The 24877-nt window shown below is 40.7% G+C and overlaps 1 protein-coding gene across 1 annotated transcript in view; it reads left to right on the top strand.

The window, feature by feature from the left end:
- The window catches only part of GRIK1 (glutamate ionotropic receptor kainate type subunit 1), a 252425-nt gene that overhangs the window by 176523 nt on the left and 51025 nt on the right, over nt 1-24877 (top strand). The window contains exon 8 of the mRNA XM_019476375.2: nt 23804-23911. Coding sequence (XP_019331920.1) covers nt 23804-23911 — 108 coding nt within the window. The remainder of the gene's footprint in view (nt 1-23803; nt 23912-24877) is intronic.

Raw genomic sequence — 24877 nt, 5'->3', positions numbered from 1 at the left:
GTGTGTCTACATGTTCATTAATGTGCTTTTGCTAATGCGCATTTAATTTAGTACCTCCATTGTGAAGCATAGAAAAAGATGCACGAGCCTATTTTAATGTGCATTAGCGAAAGCGTATGTTTTTTGCAGTGCTTTAATGTGTATTAAAATAGGCTAATGAGTAGTAAAGTGCACATGTAGATGAGCCCAGTAGTGTGACCTGACCAGTTATACTGAGTCCACTGGTTTTAGACCAGTGATTCTGAATCAGTGTGCTGTAGGGTGCCATGGGGTGTTATACAGTGTTAGGGGTGCCACTGTTAGGTGCGCAAACATGATTCACACGATTAACCCAGATTTCAAATAGGAATTCTAAGTATTAAAAAAATTATGACTTGCTGTGGTCTGTCTGAGTGCTTGTACATGTGATGCCATTAACATGTGCACGTGATGAAAATGTCACTTTATGCCACTTACTGGCATCACACTGTACACATTCAAGAGTTTTAAGTGACTTTGCAAACTAAACTATGTCTGGATGTAGTTTAGTTTGCAAAGATGCATTGCAGATGCCACCTTGCCCTGTAGCTGCAGGAGAGGTGGACAGGCTCAACAGAAAAAAAGGATTGGACTCCTCACCGCTTCTGCCTTCATCAGGTAGCTGCTGAAGGTAGAAGTGGCAAGGGGCCTGATCCTTTATTTTTTTCCCCTGGCGTAGCCTGCTTGCCTCTCCTGGGGTGGGGAGGTGAGCTGCCAGTGGCTCGAGTGGCCCCTAATCTGTGTGTGTGCCAGTCCTTCCCTCTGCAGTGGCAGTGCCCCCCCCAGGGCTGCCCAGGTGGGCTGCTAGTGGGCTGGGTGCTGCCCCAGCTCAGAGGCATCACCCAGCCCGATCCAACTCTTTCCTGACACCAAGCTGGCTGGGGCAGCATCCAGCCCACTGGCAGCCTGCCCAGATGGCCCCAGGGGGGTATTGCCACTGTGGAGGGAAGGACTGGGGCCCCCCGCAGTTCAGAGGCTCCTTGGCTCACCAGCAGCTCACCCCCTCAGCTGCTGGCAGACTGACAAAAAAAGGATCGGACCCCTCACTATAACATGACGGACAAATTGAAATGGCGGGTTTCAGCCAAAAGCCCACTGTTTCAATTTAGGGGGCACAGAATGTAACTTTGGAGATTAAACCCCCGTCACCTGTAGAAGTGCCCTCTGAGTTTGTTGCAACAAAAGAATTGCTCTATCAGTTTTCTGTAGTAAAAAAAAAAAGTGAAAACTAAGCCACTGCATTTTCTGAGGAGTGCCTTGAAATTAATGAGGGGTGCCTTGAGCCTAAGAAGTTTGAGAAGCACTGCTTTACGCCTTAGGTGTTTGTGACTTAGCTAACTATTGCCAGCCTTTCCAGGGAGAGAACATCAGGCAAAATGTTGGAGGCTACAAAAATGATGGATGCTACAACAATAAAAATATGTAATCCTCCATGTTCTAAAGACCTCAAGAGATACTTCTGACAGTGCAAACCATTCAAAAAAATTGCAGAAGAATGCAAGCCTGACCCAAGCCCCTGGCTCTCCAAACTGTACTAAGGCCACAATGGTCATAAGTTAGTCCCTGCTTGAGAGACTATTACGCACAGTACATTCCCTGGGATCAAGACTCTTTTACAATAGATCATGAAGCTTTTTTAATGAAAAATAAATCTTTGTCAGAAACTTCTCTCTGTACGACCTAATGTCATTGATACCTAAATTATATTTTAATCCCTCAGCCCCTCATGGAAGAGTTTGCAGATGAACACACCACTTCCTCACCCAGTGCCCACAGAGAAAAAGAGGTCATTCTTTCTTCTAAAAGGAAATAAAAGCAAGTGTAATTCTCTCTCACATAGAAAGTAAAAGAATAAAAGACACAAAAAATATAGACACAACTCTCCCTTTTCTCTGTCTACAGACAGGAGACTTAAACATTAGGAGTAAGAATTCTCCTAATTCCTACTTTTCTTCTTTACTGCTCTCAAAAAGGAATCTAAGATTTTAAATATATGTAACTCCAAGAAAAGTGAACTGTGAATTAAAGGAGGAATTTGGCCTCTTGGCACCAGACTGAAGGGAGAGAAAACGCATTGCCTACACCCCCGGAAGTCTGACTGAAAAACTAATATCTTTTGATGGATACATTCATTACTAAGGGTACTTTGCACCTTGTATTAGAAACCCTAATGTTCAGATTCCTTTCCTCATGCCCCAAGGAAAGATCCTTTAAAACATGAGAAAAAGGCATAAAATAATAACTTTCCATTCCATGCAATTTTCCCCTAAAACAGTGTGATAATTTTTTGCTCAAAACTAGTAACAGTAAGAAACCATTTTTATTCCCAGGGGTACAGCAGGGCAAATACGCACCCTGTAGCAGTGGCTGTACCAGCTGCTGTGATGCCAGTGACAGTGATGCACCTAGTCGCTACTGTCACGGCAGCTATTTTAATGACCCCTCTGCCAGAAGGCAAAAGCCAGGGCTACTACTCCACCAGGGGCAGATCCAGTGGGGTGGGGGGAGGGTGCTACATTCACACTCCTCTTTGATTCCTGGGAAGGGCAGCATCATTTATATTCAGGCAGCAGTGAGGGAGTCACTTGACTTTTCATAATCTACCTGATTCCTTCTGAACTTTTCATTCCAAAGGTGTTAACAACCCTCTCTCCTTTTTAATGGTCTTGAGGTTCCACTAATAAAGCTTGTCTTTCTTCTGCAACTCTGCTGTCTGTTAGCTGCTCTGCACTGTTTTTAACTCCAGTTTAACTGGAAATGTTAACTCAGGTGAATGTTTGGTGTAAAAATAATTCAAGTGTGGAAATAACTTTCAGCGAAGCACTGGATACACTGGCAAGATGCTCAAGAAGGCTATATTTTGTTTTATGAATATGAAAAAGTAATAAACATTTTAGTCTAATGACAAGACTAATGAAACAACATCTTTTGCCTAGGTTGTTGAATTTATCAGCTAGTCTTGATTTTTGCCCAGTTTCACAGATTCATAGATGCTAGAGTCGGAAGGGACCTCAGTGGATCATTGAGTCTGACCCCCTGCCAATGGCATGAAAAAGTGCTGGGGTCATGTGACCCCAGACAAGTGCTTGTCCAGTCTCTTCATGAAAACCCCCAAGGTAGGGGAGAGCATCACCTCCCTTGGAAGCCCGTTCCAGATTCTGGCAACCCTAACCATGAAGAAGTTCTTCCTGATGTCCAACCTAAATCTACTCTGTATCAGCTTGTGGGCATTCTTCCTGGTTATTCGAAGGGGTGCCCTGGTAAACAGAGCATCTCCTATTCCCTGCTGCCACCCCCTGGTGAGTTTGTATACTGCCACAAGATCCCCCCTCAGCCTTCTCTTGCGGAGGCTGAAAAGGTCCAGGTCCCTGAGTCTTTCCTCATAAGGCCTTCCCTGCAGGCCTCTAAGCATACGAGTCACCCTTCTCTGGACCCTCTCAAGGTTGTCCACATCCCTCTTGAATTGCAGCGCCCAGAACTGGATGCAGCATTCCAGCTGCGGCCTCACCAGTGCTGCGTAGAGGGAAAGCATCACCTCCCTGGACCTGTTCATGATGCACCTACTAATGCATGACAAAGTGCAGTTAGCTCTGCTAATTACTTCATCACACTGATGACTCATGTTCATCTTGGAGTCAACAATGACTCTGAGATCTCTTTCTGCCACTTTGCTGCAGAGAAGTTTGTTGGGTTTTTATACACAGTTCATGATATAGCAAATTAATTCACATTCCAATCAAGTTATATTTGTTTTTGTTTCAGTTTTAAACTGAGTAATATAGCCCTAGACCCCTAGCATATCAGTAAAGCCTCTAGTTCCTTTTTAACTGAAGAAAAATGTGTTGTTATATTCAATGATATATCACACCACCTGCATCCCCCTTTTCAATATCTTATAACCACCCATGTACTCTAGTCACCACCCCTTACCTCTTATAATACGGTTTATTCCCAAAGATGTGGCAAGTGCTGAATTTTTTTCTTTAAAAATTTCTGCAGGTGTAAGGGGGCGGGGATTTTCAGAGGCACAAAGGGCATGTAAGCACTCAGCACTTATTCAACTTTAGAAACCTGTGCCTAAAACCTTAGAAATGAGCTAATGCTCATAGCAGTAAAGGGCAACAATGTTTCTGCAGGAAATAGCCACAAAGGTTCCCATGGAAAAGTCTGCTTAAATTGGAGAGAGAAATTCAATAATTTTATAACCTTTATAATACAAGCATTACGTCTGATATCTAGTGCCCACAAAGAATGCCAAATAAGGGTATGAGCTAGTTTGGATTTACCTTCACCGCTTCAGTTAAACTAAGTATGTTAAAAATCAACTATAGAGGTAGGTTTTGTCAGTCAAGGGTCAACTAGCCTAGATATTAGAACAAATTGTATTTCTTTCAAGTCCTAAACTCAATGTATTTACAATAATTATTAAAAAAATGATGGTACCCCATGTTTCACTTGGAAACTATCACATACAAACACAATAAATGCTTGTAAACAAGAACCTTCTTGTCTTAGGGATAGATTGATGGATTTCCTGCATGTCCATGCTGGCTGTTTTTAGATGAGCGGGTTCTCAAAGTTATGGTTCTTTCACAAATTTGAAAAAATCCCAATATCTTTCTAACCTAACAACAAAGAAAAGGTTTGATAGAATTAAGTTCCAGAAGAAACCTGCTTAAATCATTCTCACTTTAAGGAAACCCAAAAAGTACTTCCTCCTGGCTCTTCGTGCATTCAAAATTAGACCAGTGCATTCAGGCTCATCCTGTAGTATAGGGGTGGCAACAATTCAGCCCATGGGCTGAACAGCCTGTGGAGAGAGTAACACAGCTTAATGGGGTGAACAGGGGCAGGGACTACTGCCAAATTTCTGGGTTTGGAGCCCCATTGGTGATGGATGTTGGAGGGGGGAGGTGAGGGTCAAGAGTGAAGGGGGTGAGCAACAGCTTCATTAACCCCTGTGCTGTTACCACTCACCCTGCTGCCACATGGCCTGGATCCCTGCTACAGCAGTTATAGCAGGGAGCCAGAAATAGATACCTCTGCTATAGTATTGATAAGAAAAAATAGAATTCCTAAAGAACTGAGATTGTAAGCTCTTTATGAAAGGAAATGTCTTTTTGTTTTTTGTCTGTACAGCATCCAGTCTAATATGATCTTTGTCCCTGACTGGGACTTTATGGTGCTCTGATAATACAAATAATAGATAATCAGAGTAATATATCTACTCCCCAGCTGGAGGCATGCGAGTCTGAGAATCCCAGGACTCGGTACCAAAGGAATGAGATTACATAGTGTAGCAATCTTTATCTTCTTAACTTTTGCTTGTATGTGCATTTCAAAAATAGGATGATAATTCACAATTTGGTGCTCAGTATTATGGCCATACTGGCTCTGAATGTACTTGTACTCTGCCTCTATATTTTCTATCCTTTCTACATAAAATAAACTACTTGCATTATATAGAGAGAGGAAAACATGCTGCCACAAATACAAGGAACAGAAGCAAATGATTGCTCTGGCTCTATAGTTATGTATGGATCTACTCACAGGCATAAAAAGGGAAAATAGAAGAGAGGGAACAATTTAATTACCAACAACTCCTGTGACTGAGCAGGCAGAAAATAAAAAGGTCACTGGTGAGGTGAAAAGCCTGGGAATGTAGCACTGCTATTTGTTGCACCTTAGTCCCCTCCTCAGCTGCTGACAAACTGTTGTCAAAGTCCAAGGTCCATCCAAGCTGAATAGGCTATCAGGCTAGTGTAGTTTTATGAAACACCACTTTCTGTAGCCAACAACATGCAAGGAAGCAATGGGAGCAAGGGAGCAACATTAGATTTGGCCACATTGAATTCTCCAGCACAAATGACCAGACAACTGGTCCTTTTACAACTGGCTCAATTTGGAGCAGCCTTTGGCACAGTCCAGAGCAGGGCTCCAATGTATGATTCTGGGGCCATAGCAAGATAGCTACCATATTGCAGACAGCTGGTGAGGGAGAATTAAAAGTTCTCTGTGCTCCCTGCACAGACAATTGCAGCTCTGTAGCTGTAAAATCAGAAATGACACCCTGCTCCAATAAGTTTCATTGCCTCCAAAAGTAACTTAACATCCACCCCAAGACTTGTTATCTATGTCTTTGAAGTTCAAAAAAGGCAGAAAAGTTCTCCAGGCTCAGATTTCTTATAAATACGATTTACCTGGTTCTGGCAAGGTCCAGGAAAAAAAAAACTGTGGAAATTTTGAAAGGAAGCTGTCCTTTGCTATATTTCTAGCCTGGTTTTGTAGTTCTGAGATATTTGACTATTTCAAACATGATTTTGAGCATCTGTTTATTTGAACCAAATTTCAGGATTGTTTGACATTCATCATCTCTGGATTGAAGGCAACTGTGCATCACAGGAAAAAAAAATCCTATTCCCTCTTTGTATTCCATCAGTCCAGATAGTCATACAGATGGGTTCACATTCAGTCAGCTCTTTATTTGGTAAATGTGAAAGGGTTGAACACATCCTCAACACACTCTAAATTATTTTGGAAGCTGAAGGCCAGAACTAGTGATAATTCACAACTTGGTGCTCAGCATGCTGGCAATGCTGACTGAAGACCATATAAATTCTTCCAGACTGATTTTGACTGCCTCTGCTGGACCGGCTAATTTGAGTAGGGAATCACTAGAAATTTGGATTAAGTAGAATTACAACTCAAAATGCAGTTTTCAGAGGAATCCTCTCCTGACTACAACTAGCCAGATAAAAAATAAATCCAAAGCAAACATACGGACTGTTATTGGAAGGCAAATGAAGCAACGATTTTTCATTATAGAAACCTGAAACAGGCTAGAAAGGAAAAGGGAAAGCAATCCATACTGGGTGGGTTTAATCTACCTACAATTTTCAGTTAAATTCATAGATATTAGTGTCGGAAAGGACAGCAGATCATCGAGTCCAACCCCCTGCCCCAGGCAGGAAAGAGTGCTGGGGTCAGATGACCCCAGCCAGGTGCATGTCCAGTCTCCTCTTAAAGACCCCCAAGGTAGGGGAGAGCACCACCTCCCTTGGAAGCCCATTCAAGATTCTGGCAACCCTTACCATAACATAGTGGGCTATCCAGATTATTTAGCCAATAAAACCAAAATATTTCCTAAGGAAATGATGACAACAACAAAAAACCTTGCAGAAGTGATCCTTCCTCAATATAGCAATAAGCATCTTTGGAGTCTTCTACTATAACCCAAGAATTTGAAGATATATAGACTAAAAGAAAATAGTGTATACCTGAAACACCCTATAAGACTAAACACACTGAAACATTGACATACCAGTCTGGTCCTTTGTTTAAATAGAGGACTTAGCAGCTGAGGCATTCAAAAGCCCCTGGCAGAAGTGCTCTATCACGTTTTACTTAAAGTGCTATAAGCTAAACCTAACAGAACTTCACTATTTGGGGGGGAGGGGAGAAGGGTGCCTGGTCTCCCTGGCCACATGGGACACTCCTGTATACCTCCCAGGAGGCTCTCCTTCCCTCCCCTGACCCCCCACACCCCATCCACCAGCTGGCGACTGTCAGAAGTGGCTGGGGAGGGAGAGACCCCGTACCCCTTCCTCTGTGGTCCCCCTGGCTGGGCTGTAGTGCACTGCAGAGCCAGGGCAGCTGCAGGGAGAGAGACTCTCCTTCCCCTCCCCCTGGCCACCTGCAGCTCACAGCTGGCTGGAGAGTGGAGGTGGGGCTGGGTTGTGGGGTTGGCACTGACTTGGGTCAGTGACAGCTGAGGGGGTGAGGCCAGCCCACAGCTTGGGGAGAACAAACAAGCTCTGCCTGAGGCTAGAGCACAGCGCTGTACAATGTTGCCTGGGATGGTGGTTATCATGCTCTCCATTAACCCTCGATGGGATCTGGCACAGATATTCAATAAAGCACCCTAACAGAATGTGCTTTAGTTTAATACTTCATCCACTGAGGGTTAACTTAGAGTGCAACCCACCATCTTTATAGCGCTCTAAGAGCCATGCACAGGCTATCAGTTCAGTTATGGCTTTAGAGTTCCTCCTGCACATTTAAAGTGTGATACATGTGATATCTATACCTAGCTTGAATCATCTATTTGGGAGATAGAAATCTATAGATGCTTTCCTAGAAAATAGTTGTAAGAGTTTGGGTTTATAACAAAATGTTGTACAGTATAATCCATTTTTGTCAGTTATTTAATGTAGAATTAATGCACTACATCTATGCACAAAGTAGCTGAATTTATTCTCGCTGAGTCAAGTACTACAATGTTCAGCTTGTCCAAACATATGCAGGTACACATTGACTTAAGTGGGACTTTCCTTGGTGTCAGAACTTGAACTGGCAAAAGGGGTTGGGCCCATCATAATTAAAGAAAGATTTTGAAAACAATCTTACATTAACACCTTGCAACAGGGTAGCCTATGCCCTTAAGAGAAGGTACACCATTAAACTGTAGGGCTGCAGCTTTAGGAAGGCTAATGAGGGCGCAGCACTGAGAATCAAAAATGCCCAGTGGGCAGAACCATGGGGGAGAGTGAAGAAAAAGCACTACAGCAGGGTCAGCAACCCCCAGCACACATGACAGAGCATGGCACTTTTGCTTGGCATGTGCACCTCAGGGTGGATAGTGGGGAAGCGGCTGGGACTGCACTTCCACAGCAAGGATGGGGCCAACACAGCTCCCCCACCATCTGCCCAGAGGCATGCATGCGCCTGCCACTAGCAAGCTAGGCTGTAGCTCCGCAGACTTTGGTGCAACTGCTTGCAAGCTCCCCACTGCCTGCTGTGAGGAGCCTGGGCTCTCTGGCGAGTGGTGGGGGCCTGTCCAGAGCCTGGGCTGGCCGTGGCAGGTGACTGGGAGATGAAAACCACTGCACTGAGGCCCGCCCTGGGTTGTTGCTGGTGGCAGGTGTATGCATGCCTCAGAGCGGATGGTGGGGTAGCTGCAAGGGGCCTGATCTTTGTTGTGGCAGTGCAGCCTTGGCCCCTTCCCCATCATCTTCGCTGATGTGTGTGCACAGTCACTGCTAACAATGAACCAGGCCAGGGATATGCAGACCTTGATGCAGAGCCTTGCAGCCTCCATGCTGCCTGCCACAGCTGGCCTGGGCTCTTGGCAGGCCTGTCACCCGCTATGGTGTCCAGGCTTCATGCAACATATGGTGGGGAGGCTGCAAGCCACACTGAGATCTGTTGAGCCCAGCCCAGCTCACTGCTGGCGGCAGGTGCATGTGTGCCTCAGGGTGGATGGGGCTGTGGCTGCATTGCTATTACAAGGATTGGGCCCCCGCTAGCTCTACCACTGTCTGCCCCTGGCACGCCAACATCTTATAAGTCGATGCTGGGGTGTTTTTGGTACTCTGGCCAAAAACATTGCCAATCCCTACACTAGAGGCAGGAAATTTCTGTGCAATGAGGACAAACCTGGAAAAGGAAGACTGAAGCCACAGTGGATCCATCTTGGGGTTCAGGATGATAAGGTCCCTTTTTTTGGTGAAGGAATGTATATAACTGGGGCAGGGATAAAGCCTGGCTGAAGGGTCTTGATGTGGCAACCCACTACAAATCTCTTATTTGTTAGGTGGATGACAGCAGGCTAATATCTAATACTAGCCAACTATTGTGTATTACCTGAATTGGAAACTGATTAAAAAACAACTGCTAGACTTGTATTCCATGGCAATTTATTAGAAAATAAAGGTCATCTTTCTATAAGGGTAATATATAGGCATGCTTAAAGTAAGCAGAGATTTATCATATGAGATCAAATATTGGCAGAGAAAACCTTTATTTTTTTAATTTATGCAATGATCTATAGGCACTGCAAGCACAAAATAACAGTCCTAAAAACCTGCATGGATACAACAGTTATAGCGTGAACAGAATAAAAAATGAATAAAATAACTGCACTGTTTTTATGCAGATAGATCTGAAATAAAAAAGGGATGTGGTTGAAAGGTGCTACAGCTTATTCTTCCCTGTAACTATATCCGTTGAAACAAGTACACTTGAACTAAACACATCTCAAAGAAATAGGGATTATGCATCAGATTTGGTACACTAAAGACATTTAATCACCACCGGTATTTCATGAGCACGTGGGTAAGTTTACATCTGCTTCACTGTTTAAATCTTTCAGGGTGCATCTATACCTCACCGTATAGCGTACTACAGTGACATAGTGGTCATGTGGGTCTACATATGATTGCTAGCTACATCACCATAGCGGCGCCCTTCCATGGTATAGCACGCCACTACATTGATATAGTGGTGAAATCTAACTGTGCACCACACTCACGGTGCAGTTACCATCTGTACTGCACCATACTTTAGTACTTCCTAAAGGAAGTACTAAAGCATGGCGCTGTGGCAACAACTGCATACAGTGACATGTAGATGCAACCTCAGACATCTGAACTGCATTCTGGGAAGATGATAAAATGAGAAATGTGAACATAACATATTTCAAAGGTATTTTGGAGAATTCTTTTTAACCTGAAGTGGGTTAAAAATGGCACATGTAATATATCAAGTATGATGCAGTATATTATATATGGTCCTATTTTACATTCAAGATGAAACAAAATAAGCAAAGAAAAACAAAATGGAAAGTGTTAGCCACATTTCAGATTTAAAAGAAGTAAATGTTCACCTATGTCTGAAAAAAAGAAAGGATCAGGTTTTATGTTATCCAATAGAAGCAAGTTTCAGCTGATTTTACTGAGCTTGCAGGTGGCCAAATGCTATTTAAAGAAGAACAAATAGTCTTAAAACCAATAAAGGGATCATTTTGATATCTGTTCAATAATCTGGTGTAATGAAATAACAACTTATCTAGTGCTATTCAGGAACCTAGTTCAAACAAGCAAAAAGGTACAAGTAAGAAAAAGTAGTTTTCTCATTCTGTTACCTAGCACTTTAAATCAAATGACATAAACTACGCTATGTTTTCCCAGGCACATCTACATGTGCATTAATGTCCTGTAATTATGGCACATTAAATTTAGTACCTGTAGTAATGACTGCATAATCAGCATCTCATGTAGATGCAGACACTGAGAGGGATAAGCTATTCCCCCTAAACCCTACCATTAAATTAGTCTTCCTTACTTCTAAGCATTTAATAAAGAGAAAGGAATGGAGAAAACATTATAAGAAGGATGATATAATGATCATAAGTGAATTTTACTTCATTGCAAGTGTCATTTGTCCTGGACATTTGGTATAGTCAGCCAGCAATGACATGACTAACAGCCTAATTTTGAGAAATACAGAATACCTGGCTCTCTTAGGAGAAGGCCCTAAAGTAATACTATTATAATTTAGTATCTGCTGTGCCCTCTTCTGTCCCTACCTGCATGTTATCTTCTTTTCTCTCTTAAACATAATGAGAACTGTACTTTGAAAACAATCAGAATGATGTGCTACCAGGGACTACATAGGAGTGCTGCCTTATTATCATTCAAACTAGGTGACTAACGTTCCCTCAGAAAAAGGATTGATATGCCTTAGTTAAGTCCTTGAGAGATGGTCAGCCTATGTTCAGTTTATTAGACCAGTGGTAGGGCAAAACAAACATCCAGACACTTAGGGCAGAAACTGTTTCAGTCCAGACACTTAGGGTCATATTCTGTTTCACCTAGGAGACAACCAAAGTGTAATTTGTGACCAAGTCTGAGTTATCCAGTTAAAGTGTAGGAGCAATTATGCTCCCCTCTCTGGTCACATAAGTGTCTTCATTATGTGGACAGAATTCAGAATAGAATTACCCTTTGGAGATGTCTATTCCTGTAATGGGGAGCTTAAGTGCCCAGAGGTGGTAGGATAAGTGTCCTTACACTTTAGATGGGTAACTCAGAGGTCATTGTAAGCTGTACTTTGGCCATCCACTAGGTAAAATGAAATATTACACTGGATGTATTAGTTCCAATGGGATAAATGGGCCCAAGGGATCTCACATGGCTTTGTCACTGTACAGCATCAAAGTCAAACAGGGACCCATGGTTCTGAGTCTGGGCCAACTTAATTCCCTAACAAACAATACCATTACAAATCTTTTAAACCTTTTATTAAACCCACCGAAGAAGATGACAAAACAATTAGACCATTTGACATGTCGAATATTAAGCGCCGAGTAAGGTGTTATTTTAACAGCCTTTCTAATTCCATTCCCCTGTGTGACAGGGAGCTGTCCTGAGGCCCAGCAGAGCTCACCTGGGCAGTGTGGTGCAGGTGTGATCCATGGCCTGACATTTCTTGGGGTCTGTTCCACCACAAACAGCCCCACCAGGCTACCCTTCCCTGGCAGGGTCAGTTTCAGGTCATGCCCAGGACCAGGAGCCTCCAATCATCCATCCCCATAGCTTCTGCCCTTATTTCTAAGTTGTTCCAGGAGCAGTAGCTCAGCCAGCTGATGTTACTGCCTTGGCAGCTGGAAGCCTACTGCTGCCTCTACCTGCCTCGCCTAAGTCTGAAAATGGCGGCCTTAATCAAGGACCTGCTGGCTGCCTGCCTCCAGCCTGTAAAGTGGCAGGCACCCAAAGGTGCACTGCCACACCCTGTAAAGCTGTAAAAAAAGGAAGAGTTCCTCTTTGAGATGGTAATAACTGTACTTTTGGGGTGAGAAAGAGAAGTTAATTTAGCTAGAGCTTTTTTCTTTTCTTCTGGTTAAAATCTGATTCTCCTCCCTTGAAGATGAAATAAGATAAACTCACTGAAAGAGAACAGAAAAGATAGAAAACATGGCTTATGTTTCTGATTCTTACTTGCAGCCTTACTGCTGAAGACGGATGAGAGGACCAAACAGTCTGACCATCAACCACGCAAAGAGCTAGCTAACTTGTAACTGAAGACATTGCTTGCAAGCCTTTTAGGTCACAGACTTACAGCACTCTTGCACAAGATGCAGTCTTAGCTGGTTACAGCAGATAATTCTTAAATGGAGAGTTCAGAAAAAGAAAAAAAAGATGGGAGAGGAAAAGGAGATGCAAGTGAAAGTGTGTCAGCAGGAACCACAGCCTCATATTCCTGCTGACACACCTTCCCAGTGTTTGGGATTTAGCTAACGCTATTGGCTTTGGGTCAGTCTGGTTAGGTCATCTCACAGGAACAGGACTACAAGGACTCCCTGGTGTCATGGTAGATATTTGGTCTCAGAAAATCGTGAGGTTGACAGCCATGATGGCAGAGTTTGTTTCTTTTTGTCCAGTAGTCTTCCTGGCATTGGAGTCCTTGTATATGGACCCCAAAATGTAACGATGAGCAGAGTAGCCCATTCTCTTACCACTTTGTTCACTAAAGGTGCAGATAGAAATTACATCTGTTGCATGATCAGCCCCTTGAAAGCACTCTACAGCCATGCCCTAACAGAAATGCATGGCTGTAGCGTGCTCTGATCATGTGACAAATTAACCCTCATTATATGGGGTATAGGGAGTTATATGAAGTGTGGGAGTGGGTGGATTAGAAGCCAATGGTGGTGGCCTCCGATCTATCCACTCCTACATTCCAGCATGGGCTGGGGAAGCCCCAGAATGGACCTCTCTCCCCTTTCTCCCTCTTCCATCCTGAGACAGCACTAGAACTGCAAGGGGAGGTGGAGCAAGGGAGAAGAGGCTGCAGATCCACAGCCTCTCTCAATTAATTGGCTCCAAATTGGAGCTCGATCCTCCACCTTCCTGACCCAACAGCTAGTGTCTGTTGGGTTGGGAGGGTTGGTCTAACTCATGACACTTTCTGTGGAGTGCCATGAGTTAAACCAGAGAGCTGCACTTCTGTCTGTGCCTTAATTAAACTCAGTTTCTCTCACACCAATTTTGGGTCATTGATTTCTTCACACTTTCTTGTTTACCAGACATGAATTTAACATGGCCTTTGGGTGGTATCAATAGAGAGATTTTTTTTAAACTAATTTAATTTTTCTTTCTTTAGCTTTTGCTGGCTTTTATAAATTATTTTATGTAATGGCAGAGTTATACTTGTTGTTACCTTTGACAAAAGAAGCCTTTGAATACCTTTTAAAGATTGGCCTAACTCATGTGTTAAGTACAGAACTCAAATTTAAGAAACGTTGGTGTAGATTCATATTTAACAAGTAAGGTTTGCAGGATAGCTGTTTTTGGAATAATATTTTGTATTTTTCATTTAAGTCATGTAAAAATTATTTGCAGCAAGAACACAGAATAGATCACTGTCAGCATTCCCTCTAAGCTGTGTTCTAACACAGGAAAGGCAGAGCTATGTTCTTCAGTTCCCTCTGTTTATGTATCTTAGATGAAGCAGTGGGTCATTTTTCTAGGTGATTTACATTGGTCCCTTGCCCACTTTTTGTGTTTCATGTGGCAAAGTGGATTCTGTGGTTCTTTCCAATCCTTTTCTTATTTCCTGGGGGGAAAGGGAGAGGGATCGTTGCTTCTCCCAGCACAGATGAAAGGGAGCTTCTCTTCCTCCTTCGTGTATATGGAATGTAGGAGGGTAGATGCAAAGCTATATCAATCAACAGGGTAATTAAAGATATGATTTTAAGCTATTTTAGATAAACTGGGACAAAAAAGTTGTGAAAACACTCCGGCTTACATAGACTAGAATCTTACAAAGATTAGGAGATGCTTTAAACTAAACTGAAAAAAAAAAATCAATCATTCTTAAAAAGTAAAAGTGTCTACACAAGAACCAGTTTGACTAGCCTGCTGAAATTATGTTTAAAGCAAGGCCTTAAAAATGTTCTCATAAAATGAAAAATTGCACTTGTTAGTCATTTCTTGTACCCTCAGGAAAGAATACCTCACAAAATGTACAGGGGCCATTAATACCAATATAATGAAAGCTTATATGATTGCTGTTAAAATGTTTCTGTTAAAGGTTCCAATTTTGTAATGCTCTTCTTTCCTTACTAAACATCCTTCTGAAATCTATAGGGCCATAACAATTCATTTAAGTACGCAATAGGGTTTTCCTATACCTACTATTACATGAGGAACAAACAAACTGAAGATTCCCACTTCCTTATAGTAGAAATCTACTCATAGAACTGGCACTAGTCTGAAATATTAGGTTATAAAGAAGGCTTTCTTTATAAAAGGGGAGGAGGGGCGCATCCTTATTTTCTGACCATCTTCACTTAAGCCCTTTATTTAATGCATTTTGACAGTGTAATGATATACTATGCAGCTTTCACTCCAAGAAATCAAAACTCAAAGCCTCAGAACACTCAGGTAAGATGGTGTTATGGTGGTGACCTTGGCTAACTACAAACAGTCAAAAACCCCAAGGATGAATCGATTCAATCTTCACAGGTTAGTCTAAGCTGCATAGATTGAACTGATACGCAAGTAAACAAACATTAATATTGATTCTGGAAATGAAGGCACATGCCTGCAGTGGCTCAGGCCAGAAGCTGGGAGGTGCTAGAGCACACGCGTCCTTGCTTGGTTGGAGTAGACAGCGTGGGCCAAACCTACCCTGCCCACTCTGGGAGAAGAAGTTTGCAAAGGAGGTGCGAAGCATTTTGGGATGCTGGGGAACTGTGAGTTAACTTGAATCTGGAGGGGATCTGGGACAGAAGTTCAATAAAGAGATTTCACCTAAATCAGCTAAGTCTGATTACTACATTCATCCAGGTTTACCTTGAACTACTTTAAGCCATTTTGAAAGCAGTTTATGTGCACTGAACTTCTGTTGAGTTACAGACTTGAACTGGTTTCCGATCACTTTTACCAGTTTGTGTGTTGTAACTTCTGTCCCTAGCCCTTGGGTGTAGGAAGAAACCTGCTTAAAACAGAACCACCTTTTTCAAGTAAGGAAAGAAGAAGTTAAATATATTTTGCAAAGTGTTTTTAAATGTTGGCTGATGCCTTTTATACATCACAAAGAAGCAAGAAGGGCTTGCAAATTTGGGAAGATTTTCTACCCAAAAAAGTCTTTAAGATCTCAGAGGCTGACATATGAACTGCAAAGAAGAATAATTAAGTCTTTAGCAAAGATATATTTTTTCATGCTCTTCATTAGATGTTAAAATTAAATAGGTTGTTAAAAAACAAACATAGCAACAATCCTTTTTTAAAAAAAAACAGTCCAACTGAAAATCCCTTTCCCTCTGAATTTGCTTGGATTTAAATCCTTGGATTTTTTATGTCATAATTTCATTATCATTAGTTCTCCAGACACCACAAAGTCTTACCAATTGGCCAAACCTAAATTCTCAGCTTAATAAACAAGTTGATAAAAAAGAGACACCTGAAGGATACCCATCACGGGTTTGTTGCGGGGAGGTCTTGCTTAACCAATCTCATTTCCTTTTACGACCAGGTGACCTATCACCTGGACAAGGGGGAAGAGATTGATGTCATATATCTTGACTTTAAAAAAGCCTTCAATCTGGTATCCCATGATCACCTATTGGCAAAACTGGCTAACTGCGGCCTTGACCTCACCACAATCTGCTGGCTGGGGAATTGGCTCTGCGGCAGGACCCAGAGGGTAGTGGTTGACGCTGTGGTGTGCTGTGACCAGTAGGGCTTCTCAGGACTCTGTCCTAGGGCCCTTACTTTTTAACATCTTCATCAATGATGTAGACATTGGTGTCAGCAGTGGGCTGGCCAAGTTCGCTTATGACACCAAACTCTGGGGTAAAGCATCCACACCTGAGGATAGGAGGGTGATCCAGGCAGATCTTGACAGGCTCATGAAATGGGTGGACGAGAACCTGATGGTGTTTAACACCGAAAAATGCAAGGTTCTCCACGTTGGGAAGAAAAACCTGCAGCATGCTTATAGGCTTGGCAGTGCTACACTGGTTAGCACTACAGATGAAAGGGACTTGGGGGTCATGATTGACCACAAGATAAACATGAGCCTGCAATGTGTTGCTGTGGCTAGTAAAGCAAGCAAAATGCTGACTTGCATCCATAGATGCTTCTCAAGCAAATCCTGGGACGTCATTCTCCCATTGTACTCGGCCTTGGTGAGGGTGCAGCTGGAGTACTGCACCCAGTTTTGGGTGCCACAATTCAAAAAGGATGTGGAGAAGCTTGAGAGAGTGCAGAGGAGAGCCACGTGCATGATCAGAGGTCAGGATAACAGACCTTATGATGAGAGGCTGAGAGGTATGGGACTCTTCAGCCTGGAAAAGCGCAGGCTCAGGGGCGACACTGTGGCCACCTATAAGTTTATCAGGGGTGCTTACCAGGATCTGGGGGAATGTCTGTTCACCAGAACGCCCCAAGGGATGACAAGATCAAATGGTCACAAACTCCTCTGCGACTGTTTCAGGCTGGACATAAGGAAGAACTTGTTTACTGTCTGAGCCCCCTAGGTTTGGAATAGACTGCTGCCAGTGGTTCAAGCACCCACTTTGAACGCCTTCAAGACACTTTTGGGTGTTCATCTTGCTGGGATCCTATGATCCCTGCTGACTTCCTGCTCCTGGGCAGGGGGCTGGACTCGATCCTCCGGGGTCTCTTCCAGCCTGAATGTCAATAAAATCTATGAAATCTATGAAACTAGGAAAGGAACTATGTATTCATCAAACAAGTAAATAAAGGGTACACATCATTATTTTTTTTCTTTGTAGGTTACCTTTAAATGACTTTTAATTGCATCTGAACCTGCAAGAGCATTAATTGACTGTGCGAAATGCAGAGGTTGATTTTTAAAAATAAAGCTCATTGTCAGCTTTGTGAATTTCTTGGGTCAATAACAGTGCTATTTATAGATTCTAATTATATCTGTAAGGGTTTTTTTGGAAGAAGAAAGGCAATCATTTTCTTTCAGGACAGTTTATCATTCCCTGAGTTAATTTTGATGCCAGCTAATAATTCAGCCACTTGTGACAGATGCAGAATGTCAGAAGATCTTGAATGCAACCAAGTTTGAACTTGATGCTATACAGGACCTCAAAGAAGAAGAGCAAAGAAATGAATTTTCTGCAGTGTGGTGTGGTGCTAGTAGTTCCACCAAGTACTTCAGCCTCAGGCTTTATTTACAAATGCTGTTTTCTGCTTACATTTAAGATCTATTAAAAAGTACCCACTTTTAGATGTTTAGTTGTATACAAGCACATCTTTCATAAGTTAACATACTAATACATTTTGTGTGTGTGTGTGCATGTTTTAGATGTTTTTTCTCCAATAATCACCATCCATCCATATTATCATTGAGACCTGCAGTCTCTCCTATTCTGATTTGGACATAGCTGAAATGAAGCTCAAAACTGGAAGGTAGTGCTTTATCATTTACTACATGGAAAACCACAGAATGAGTTCAAGAAATTATCATGATATTCAGAATACTGGAGTACATGGAATATCAATAGGAAAATGGAACATAGGGACATGAGGATTTTGTTAAGATTCCACATTATATCTGGAGTAAATTAAAGAAAGAATGGTTGTTTTATTATTTTTTTGTATTGTGATGGTACTTTGAAAATCTGAGCTTCTGGAATATAAAATGTGATTAGCTGATGACTGTCATGGTAATCATTATCATACAGTGATACATATATGGGTGATTATTTGAAAAAAAAGCATCTGCAACACATGCACACTCACACATGTATGAACATGTTAAGTATTATTGTCATGATTATGGTCTTGCAGAGAAAGGGAGAGAGAAACAGAAAGAAAAATATGCTGGAAGTAGTTAATTAGCTTTTTCTAGGTAGATACATTTTAAATAATTCAAAATAAATACATAGCAGTAATGATCTCTACCAGACTAAGAACAGATTAATGTGCAGTATGAGTATTGAAGTAATGTGGATTGTACAAGATTGGCTATATACACCGGTAGCCTAAGATTTAAAATTAGAAAGATATCTTTTGCAAATATACTACAATGATGAATATTTATTATCTGTAATATACACATGGTACATTATAATTACTTGTTTTGGTTGTACTAAATTCTACCTGTTGCACCAATTTTGAACTCTAGAGAACTGGTTGCAACTGGAATTATTGACTTTGTGATTGATCTGTTAATTGGCTTTGGAAGGAACTAAGCCTTCATATTGATTCTAGATGACGAACTGGAAATAGATATTTAAAAAAAATAGGACCATGGCTAAATGAATAGTAGAACTGTAGTATTTTTTTCTTTCTCTCTCTTGATCTAACCTGATTTTGAGAATGTTATCATTTTCCCATCAATGCATTTCCATGGAAGCTGATACTTTATTTTAAGTATCTAATTCAGGATGATTTATTACCATCTGCAATCTTAAACTTTAAAAAATAGTCAGTATAAAAGAGCTACTTAGAGCCAATGGATAGTTTCAAATATTTGCTATTTCAGGTATCTCACAAGATTTAACAAATGAGTAGAGATCATCCTATTTTGAATTGTTCTGTTCTTTGTCTTTTTAATGTTCAGTGTATGTTGAGGTCAATGAGCTGTGTGTTCCTTTTGGTTTATGTCTTAATTCTAAATATTTATCAGTCCCTACATCTTACTTGACTAATCTAGATTTTTGTTTAAGTAATTAGAAGTCTTCAAGCACTTGGAGTTTAGAAATAATAATAATAAGTACATTAATATGCAACATTAGAGGTAACAGTATTTCATTTCAAACATCGATTTACCATTCCTATGTCCTCTTGCAGTGAACCAGACCCCTGAATAAAAAGTATTGTGAGAAGTCTTTTATGGCCTCTTTTGACCAGCTACTTTTTGTCAGATGTAGCCCCTGAGCGTTCATAATGAGATCTAACAGAAACAAAGGACACTGACAACATCCATTCCTGAAAAATAACAGTCTTGAATTAAGCTTCAGTACTCCAAACCAAAGGGAAGACACATACACTATACATCAGTTCAAATTGTGTCCTAAATTCTATGGCGTTAAAAGCAAGGACATAGTGCAAAAAAAGCAATTTCTGTGATGAATTACCTGATTAGGTTCCGATTCGGCTTTTATTATACCTTGTAACATTTAACACAGAGTGTCACTAGAAACATTAAAATTGCTATAAATCTTGCATATAAAAGCATGAAATCTTGCTGTGGTGTTGAACAGTTACATGGCTTCTCAGTATACACAAATTCTGTTTTATTTCTGTTAGTTAATTACATCTGAGAACTACATAACTGATTTTCAGCATACTTACCTAACTACATGGTAACTAATATACTCCAATATTCTTAAGCTATCTGACAGCATGTGATGTACAGACTATTCGTTTTTACATTTCACTTTTCTGGCACTGATATATTTCATTTTATGGGCTAAATTCTGGTTCTGTGACCTTGGCTTGACTTCCAAAGGACCAAAATTTGACAAGTCTTTGATTCATATCCTGCCATCAGTTTTTGAGGAAAGCTCTAACTGAGCTCCTGGAACATTCTGAAACAGAGATAGGGGTAGGATATGGCTGTTAATATCTGGAAATACCCTCTGGTTCCAGGAGTTCCTATATAGACAGTAATTGAATTATATCCACTTAACTCAAGGCAAAGTATGCTTGTTTTTCAAAGGAGAAAAACAATATTTAAAAACTTTATGCCAAAATTAGATTACAAAGAATAATTTTCAGGGGTTAGACTACAAGACCTATTCACTAATTAAGTCACAATTAAGCATTAATTTAAGGGCTTGAGTGGGACTTCAGTTGTGTAACAGTTTAGTGCAGGTTTTTTCCTAGGGATAAATATCATCCAATCCACTTGGGTAATTACCTATGTTGGTAATCTTTCTTTGCCCTCTTTGCTAAGAATTCAGGATACAGTTTTCAAAAATATTTAAATTCCATTTTCAAAAGTGATTTTGCCACAAAGGCTAAGAACAGAAGTTGCATTTTTTTCCTGGATAAGTTGTGCCTGTGCTCAAATAAAAATATCCCAAAATTAGTGTGTACGCAAATCAACCTTCTAATTGGGGTTTAGTGAGTGGCTGAAAGTAGTGCTCCTTTTCTGACATTGATTCAATGATGCAATCCTAGGATAAATGTACAAACATACTTTGCAATATCCTGGGATAAAAAGTTCTTACAGTCTTAGGTTTGCCCAGGACAACAGGCAAGGAACTCTGTACACTGACACATCCTTTGTCCTGGGATAAAATGGTTTATCCTGGGATAAATGTGACATCTGTTTGCAACCTTAGGGTATTTTTCACATGCTCTGGGGGTGGTGGTGGGAGTGGGGAGGAGGGGGTGCTTCAAGTAGAGGGGCTTCGGGAGCTGCTCTAATTAAAAGCGCCTGCAGTGTCTCATGTATCAGCATCCTTGTGCTTCAAAATAGCAGCAGGGGTGCTTTAACTAAAGCTCATTCAACAAGCTTTAGTTAAAGTGCCCCCACCCCCCCCATTTTGAAGCAAAGGGACAATGATACATGAGATGGAGGCTGCTGCAGTGAGCTAATTATCAGGTTCTAACAGACTCAATTAATTGAGTCTGCTCCAACACGCTGTAATTACAGCACATCGGGGCAGCCTCCCCTCCCCACGTCTACAGGTACCCTTAGAGGCATATATTACAATTTTTAGGTTTCTAAGTCACTTTTGAAAAATTTGCTAGTAACTCTTTTATTCAAAATCATATTATATTTAATAGGGGAGTCAGGTATGCAATATAACTAGTGGTGAATCACAAACTGTTGTTGTCTAAATGAGAGTATGTGGTTAGCAAAAGTGTCTTTTTTATTATTCTGACGTGCACAATCTCTTAATTGCACATCAGAGTAATAAAAAAGACACTCAACAAACAAGTATTTAAAAAATAATTCATCAATATGTATGTACTACTAGGTACGTTTTATTAATTTCATTACCACATAAAAATGAGTGGCATATTTGGAAAGTATGTTTAGTTGTGTGATGCAATTTTCCTACATTTCTAAGTAATTTAGAAACACAAGTTCCACTGAAAATTAAGTGGATTTTTGCTCATAAATTACATAGGCACTCCTGAAAATCTGACCCTACTTCCATAATATTTAGGGACAGGCACTTAACACAGCAGATTTATTTGAGATACTCAGAGTTAGCAAAAGAGCATCTAAGATTAATTGCTGGGTGTTCAGAACTAGAATCTAGACTAAACAAAAAGTTGCTACACTACTGTATAATTTAAATTGTTGATTTTACAGGCAGCTTTTCTTAGATGCCAGTCAGCTATGATTAATTAAATGAAGTAAATATAATGTATAGTAGAGGAGCTTGTAATTTAAGAATTATAAGGCTGACACACATGAGGAAGCTCTCTTCATTTATGATGTCTTCCTTGCACCTTTGAAGAATTTAATATAATGTGAGTATTGCTAAAAATAGATTACAAAAATAATTTGCAGTTTAAAAGCCATCAAATCCTTTTCTTTCAGTAGATAAGCTTTGTCTTTGCGACCAAAATATTCAGGCACCATAGCAAATACTTAGTTTATTGTGGGAAAGAGCACATGGTGTAGAAAGCTTACACTATATTAGAAGTTAGTTCATAACAGAGAATCTTAAACACTGGCTGCCACACTATGGAAGTGTTCCACAGTTCATAGTGATCTGGAATGTATCATCTGGGATGATAAAATAATAAAAATGCTCCGGTTTAATTTATATCCTGATGCTAATGCTTAAAGTCAGTTATATTTTTTAAAAGGTGTCTTTTTGTTTAATCATTGCCATGCTTTAATCCTGAATTAAGGATTTACGTACAAGTTGAATTTAGAAGATGGTTTTGTGTTGGTTTTTTGCATCAGGGGGAATTATCCCTGAAAACCCATTCCCGCTCAGTAAATTATTTTTTTGAGAAGCTATGAGATCAAGCTCATGAATTACATTACTAGCAAGATGACTGTCTCTTCCAGAGGTGAAGGACTGCCCACATACAAGTGAAGGGGGAAAAAAGTTAGGATTCTGTCTTTTTCCAATATTACTACTATTCTGCAGGAATATTTCTTAGCTTTTACTTCATAGACCAGTGGTTCTCAATATGCTTGCACTCCAGCCCCCCACTCCTCACTTTGTTTGACTGGAGTCATCCCTCCATAAATTTTATGAATTGATTGGCACCCTATTTCAAAAACTAAATGATATACTACAGTGCTTACTTCCTTGCAGAGGGGCCGGGAAGTGGGGGTGGGGGATTGGGCAGGCAGGGACAAGTCTGAACCTGCACTTATTTGCTTATATCCTCATACTTCACTTACCTCCTCAAACATTATGGCACCCTTCAAAGGATCTCATGGCACCCCAGGGTTGAAAATCATTGCCCTAGACAGCAGACAAATTGAAGTTTGACTTCTTGGCTAGTGACAGACATTCAAAAAGCCTGAGCCTGAATTGATTCAATCTTTGCAGGTTAGTTTAACCTGGCTAGGCTAAATCAATTTTGTAACCAGACAGACATCCCAGAAATGCAGGCACATGCCTACAGTGGCTCAGGCTAGAAGCCCGGGACCCTAAAGCAGCCCTCCCTTCCTTCCACAGCATGGAGATGAGGGGGGTGTGGCCAGGCTCTGATTAGCCCAGCAGGGAATTGGTAACAGTGTTTATCACCCAATTAAGAAAACAGAGGGACATTACCAGCTACTTGTCGATTCTGCCTGTTGATTCTACCTGTTGATTCAGCATGGACTGTAGCAAGCATGTGGTCTGCTAGCTAATATACTGACACCTCCTCAGCAAGGCAGAAGGGAGGGGCAAATTTCTGCTTAGCAGGGAGTGGTGAGGAGGATGAGGCTCTAAAGTTAGATCTCATGTTAACTTAAGTTTTAATATTTTTGGTGACTTTAGAATAATTTATGCTAAATATTTAATGGAAGTGTATTTTTTGTTTGTCCCTAGGCACGGTGGGATGGTTTGACGGGGCGCATTACCTTCAACAAAACAGATGGCTTAAGAAAGGATTTTGATTTGGATATTATTAGTCTCAAGGAGGAAGGAACTGAAAAGGTAACCAGTTTCATACAACTGTGTTCAAACTGCAAGACACAAAGTGCTGTCAGTGAGATTGTGCTCATCTAAGGAAAGACCTCATAAAACATGAGGATGAAAGATTAATTTACAGTAGTACCCTGAAGCTGATTTTTCTTGATTTAAATTTCCTGTGGTCAGGGAAAAAACCCTTCAATCTACTGTTAAAATGGTTTGGGTGAAAGTTACAGCACTGATATTGAAGGGGAAAAAAGATTTGTGACTTTTTCAGTGCATAATATCTTACATGCTTGGATACTGGATAGGAATCTAGAAACAATAATAATTATCAAAAGTGAAAATGCATTTTCTCTTGCTGCTACTATGAGGGTTTTACTCCTCTCATGTTTTATAATCACAAATCATATTTAATAAGTTAAAATTTAAAATTTTAATATTATGATGTGATTTAAATAATTTTATGCAAAAATACACAAAATTAATGATTGGTTGATTAAACTTTTATGTAATCTCTCCAAGATAATAAACTAGTGATTTTTGTAAAAAATTAAGTCATCTATATTGAAGGGAAAATTATTTTTTTTTAATTTCCAGAAGCGTAGGCATGTTCTGAACCAATGTGTAGTCCATTTTAATGAGCATGGAATTAGCAAGAAAGGCGAAGGGACTAAGCAGCTTAAGGAAAATTTTCAAAAAGATCTGAAGTACTAAACATTGTTTCCATTCCTGATGAGTTTTCACCTTGCCCTTAATTACAGTTGTTGCATTAAAATGGTTAGGCTACAGAAGGAAAAAAAACCCCCAGCAACATGGGTTGTAGTATCTTTTGTTGAACTGAAACATGCTTTATGGGGTAATCTAAATTTGGTATTCCATTCAAGCAAAGGTCAAGCAAAAATCACATTCTGTCAAGATCTGCTGGGGATTTTAGTATGCCATAGAGTTACATTTCAGAAATAATCTGTGTGAAAAGGTCTTGTCTCC

Source organism: Alligator mississippiensis, chromosome 1 (genome assembly GCF_030867095.1).
Source record: "Alligator mississippiensis isolate rAllMis1 chromosome 1, rAllMis1, whole genome shotgun sequence".
Classification (NCBI taxonomy): domain Eukaryota; kingdom Metazoa; phylum Chordata; order Crocodylia; family Alligatoridae; genus Alligator; species Alligator mississippiensis.
Note: the sequence above shows the minus strand (reverse complement) of the source record. Positions and strands in the feature narration are given on the sequence as shown.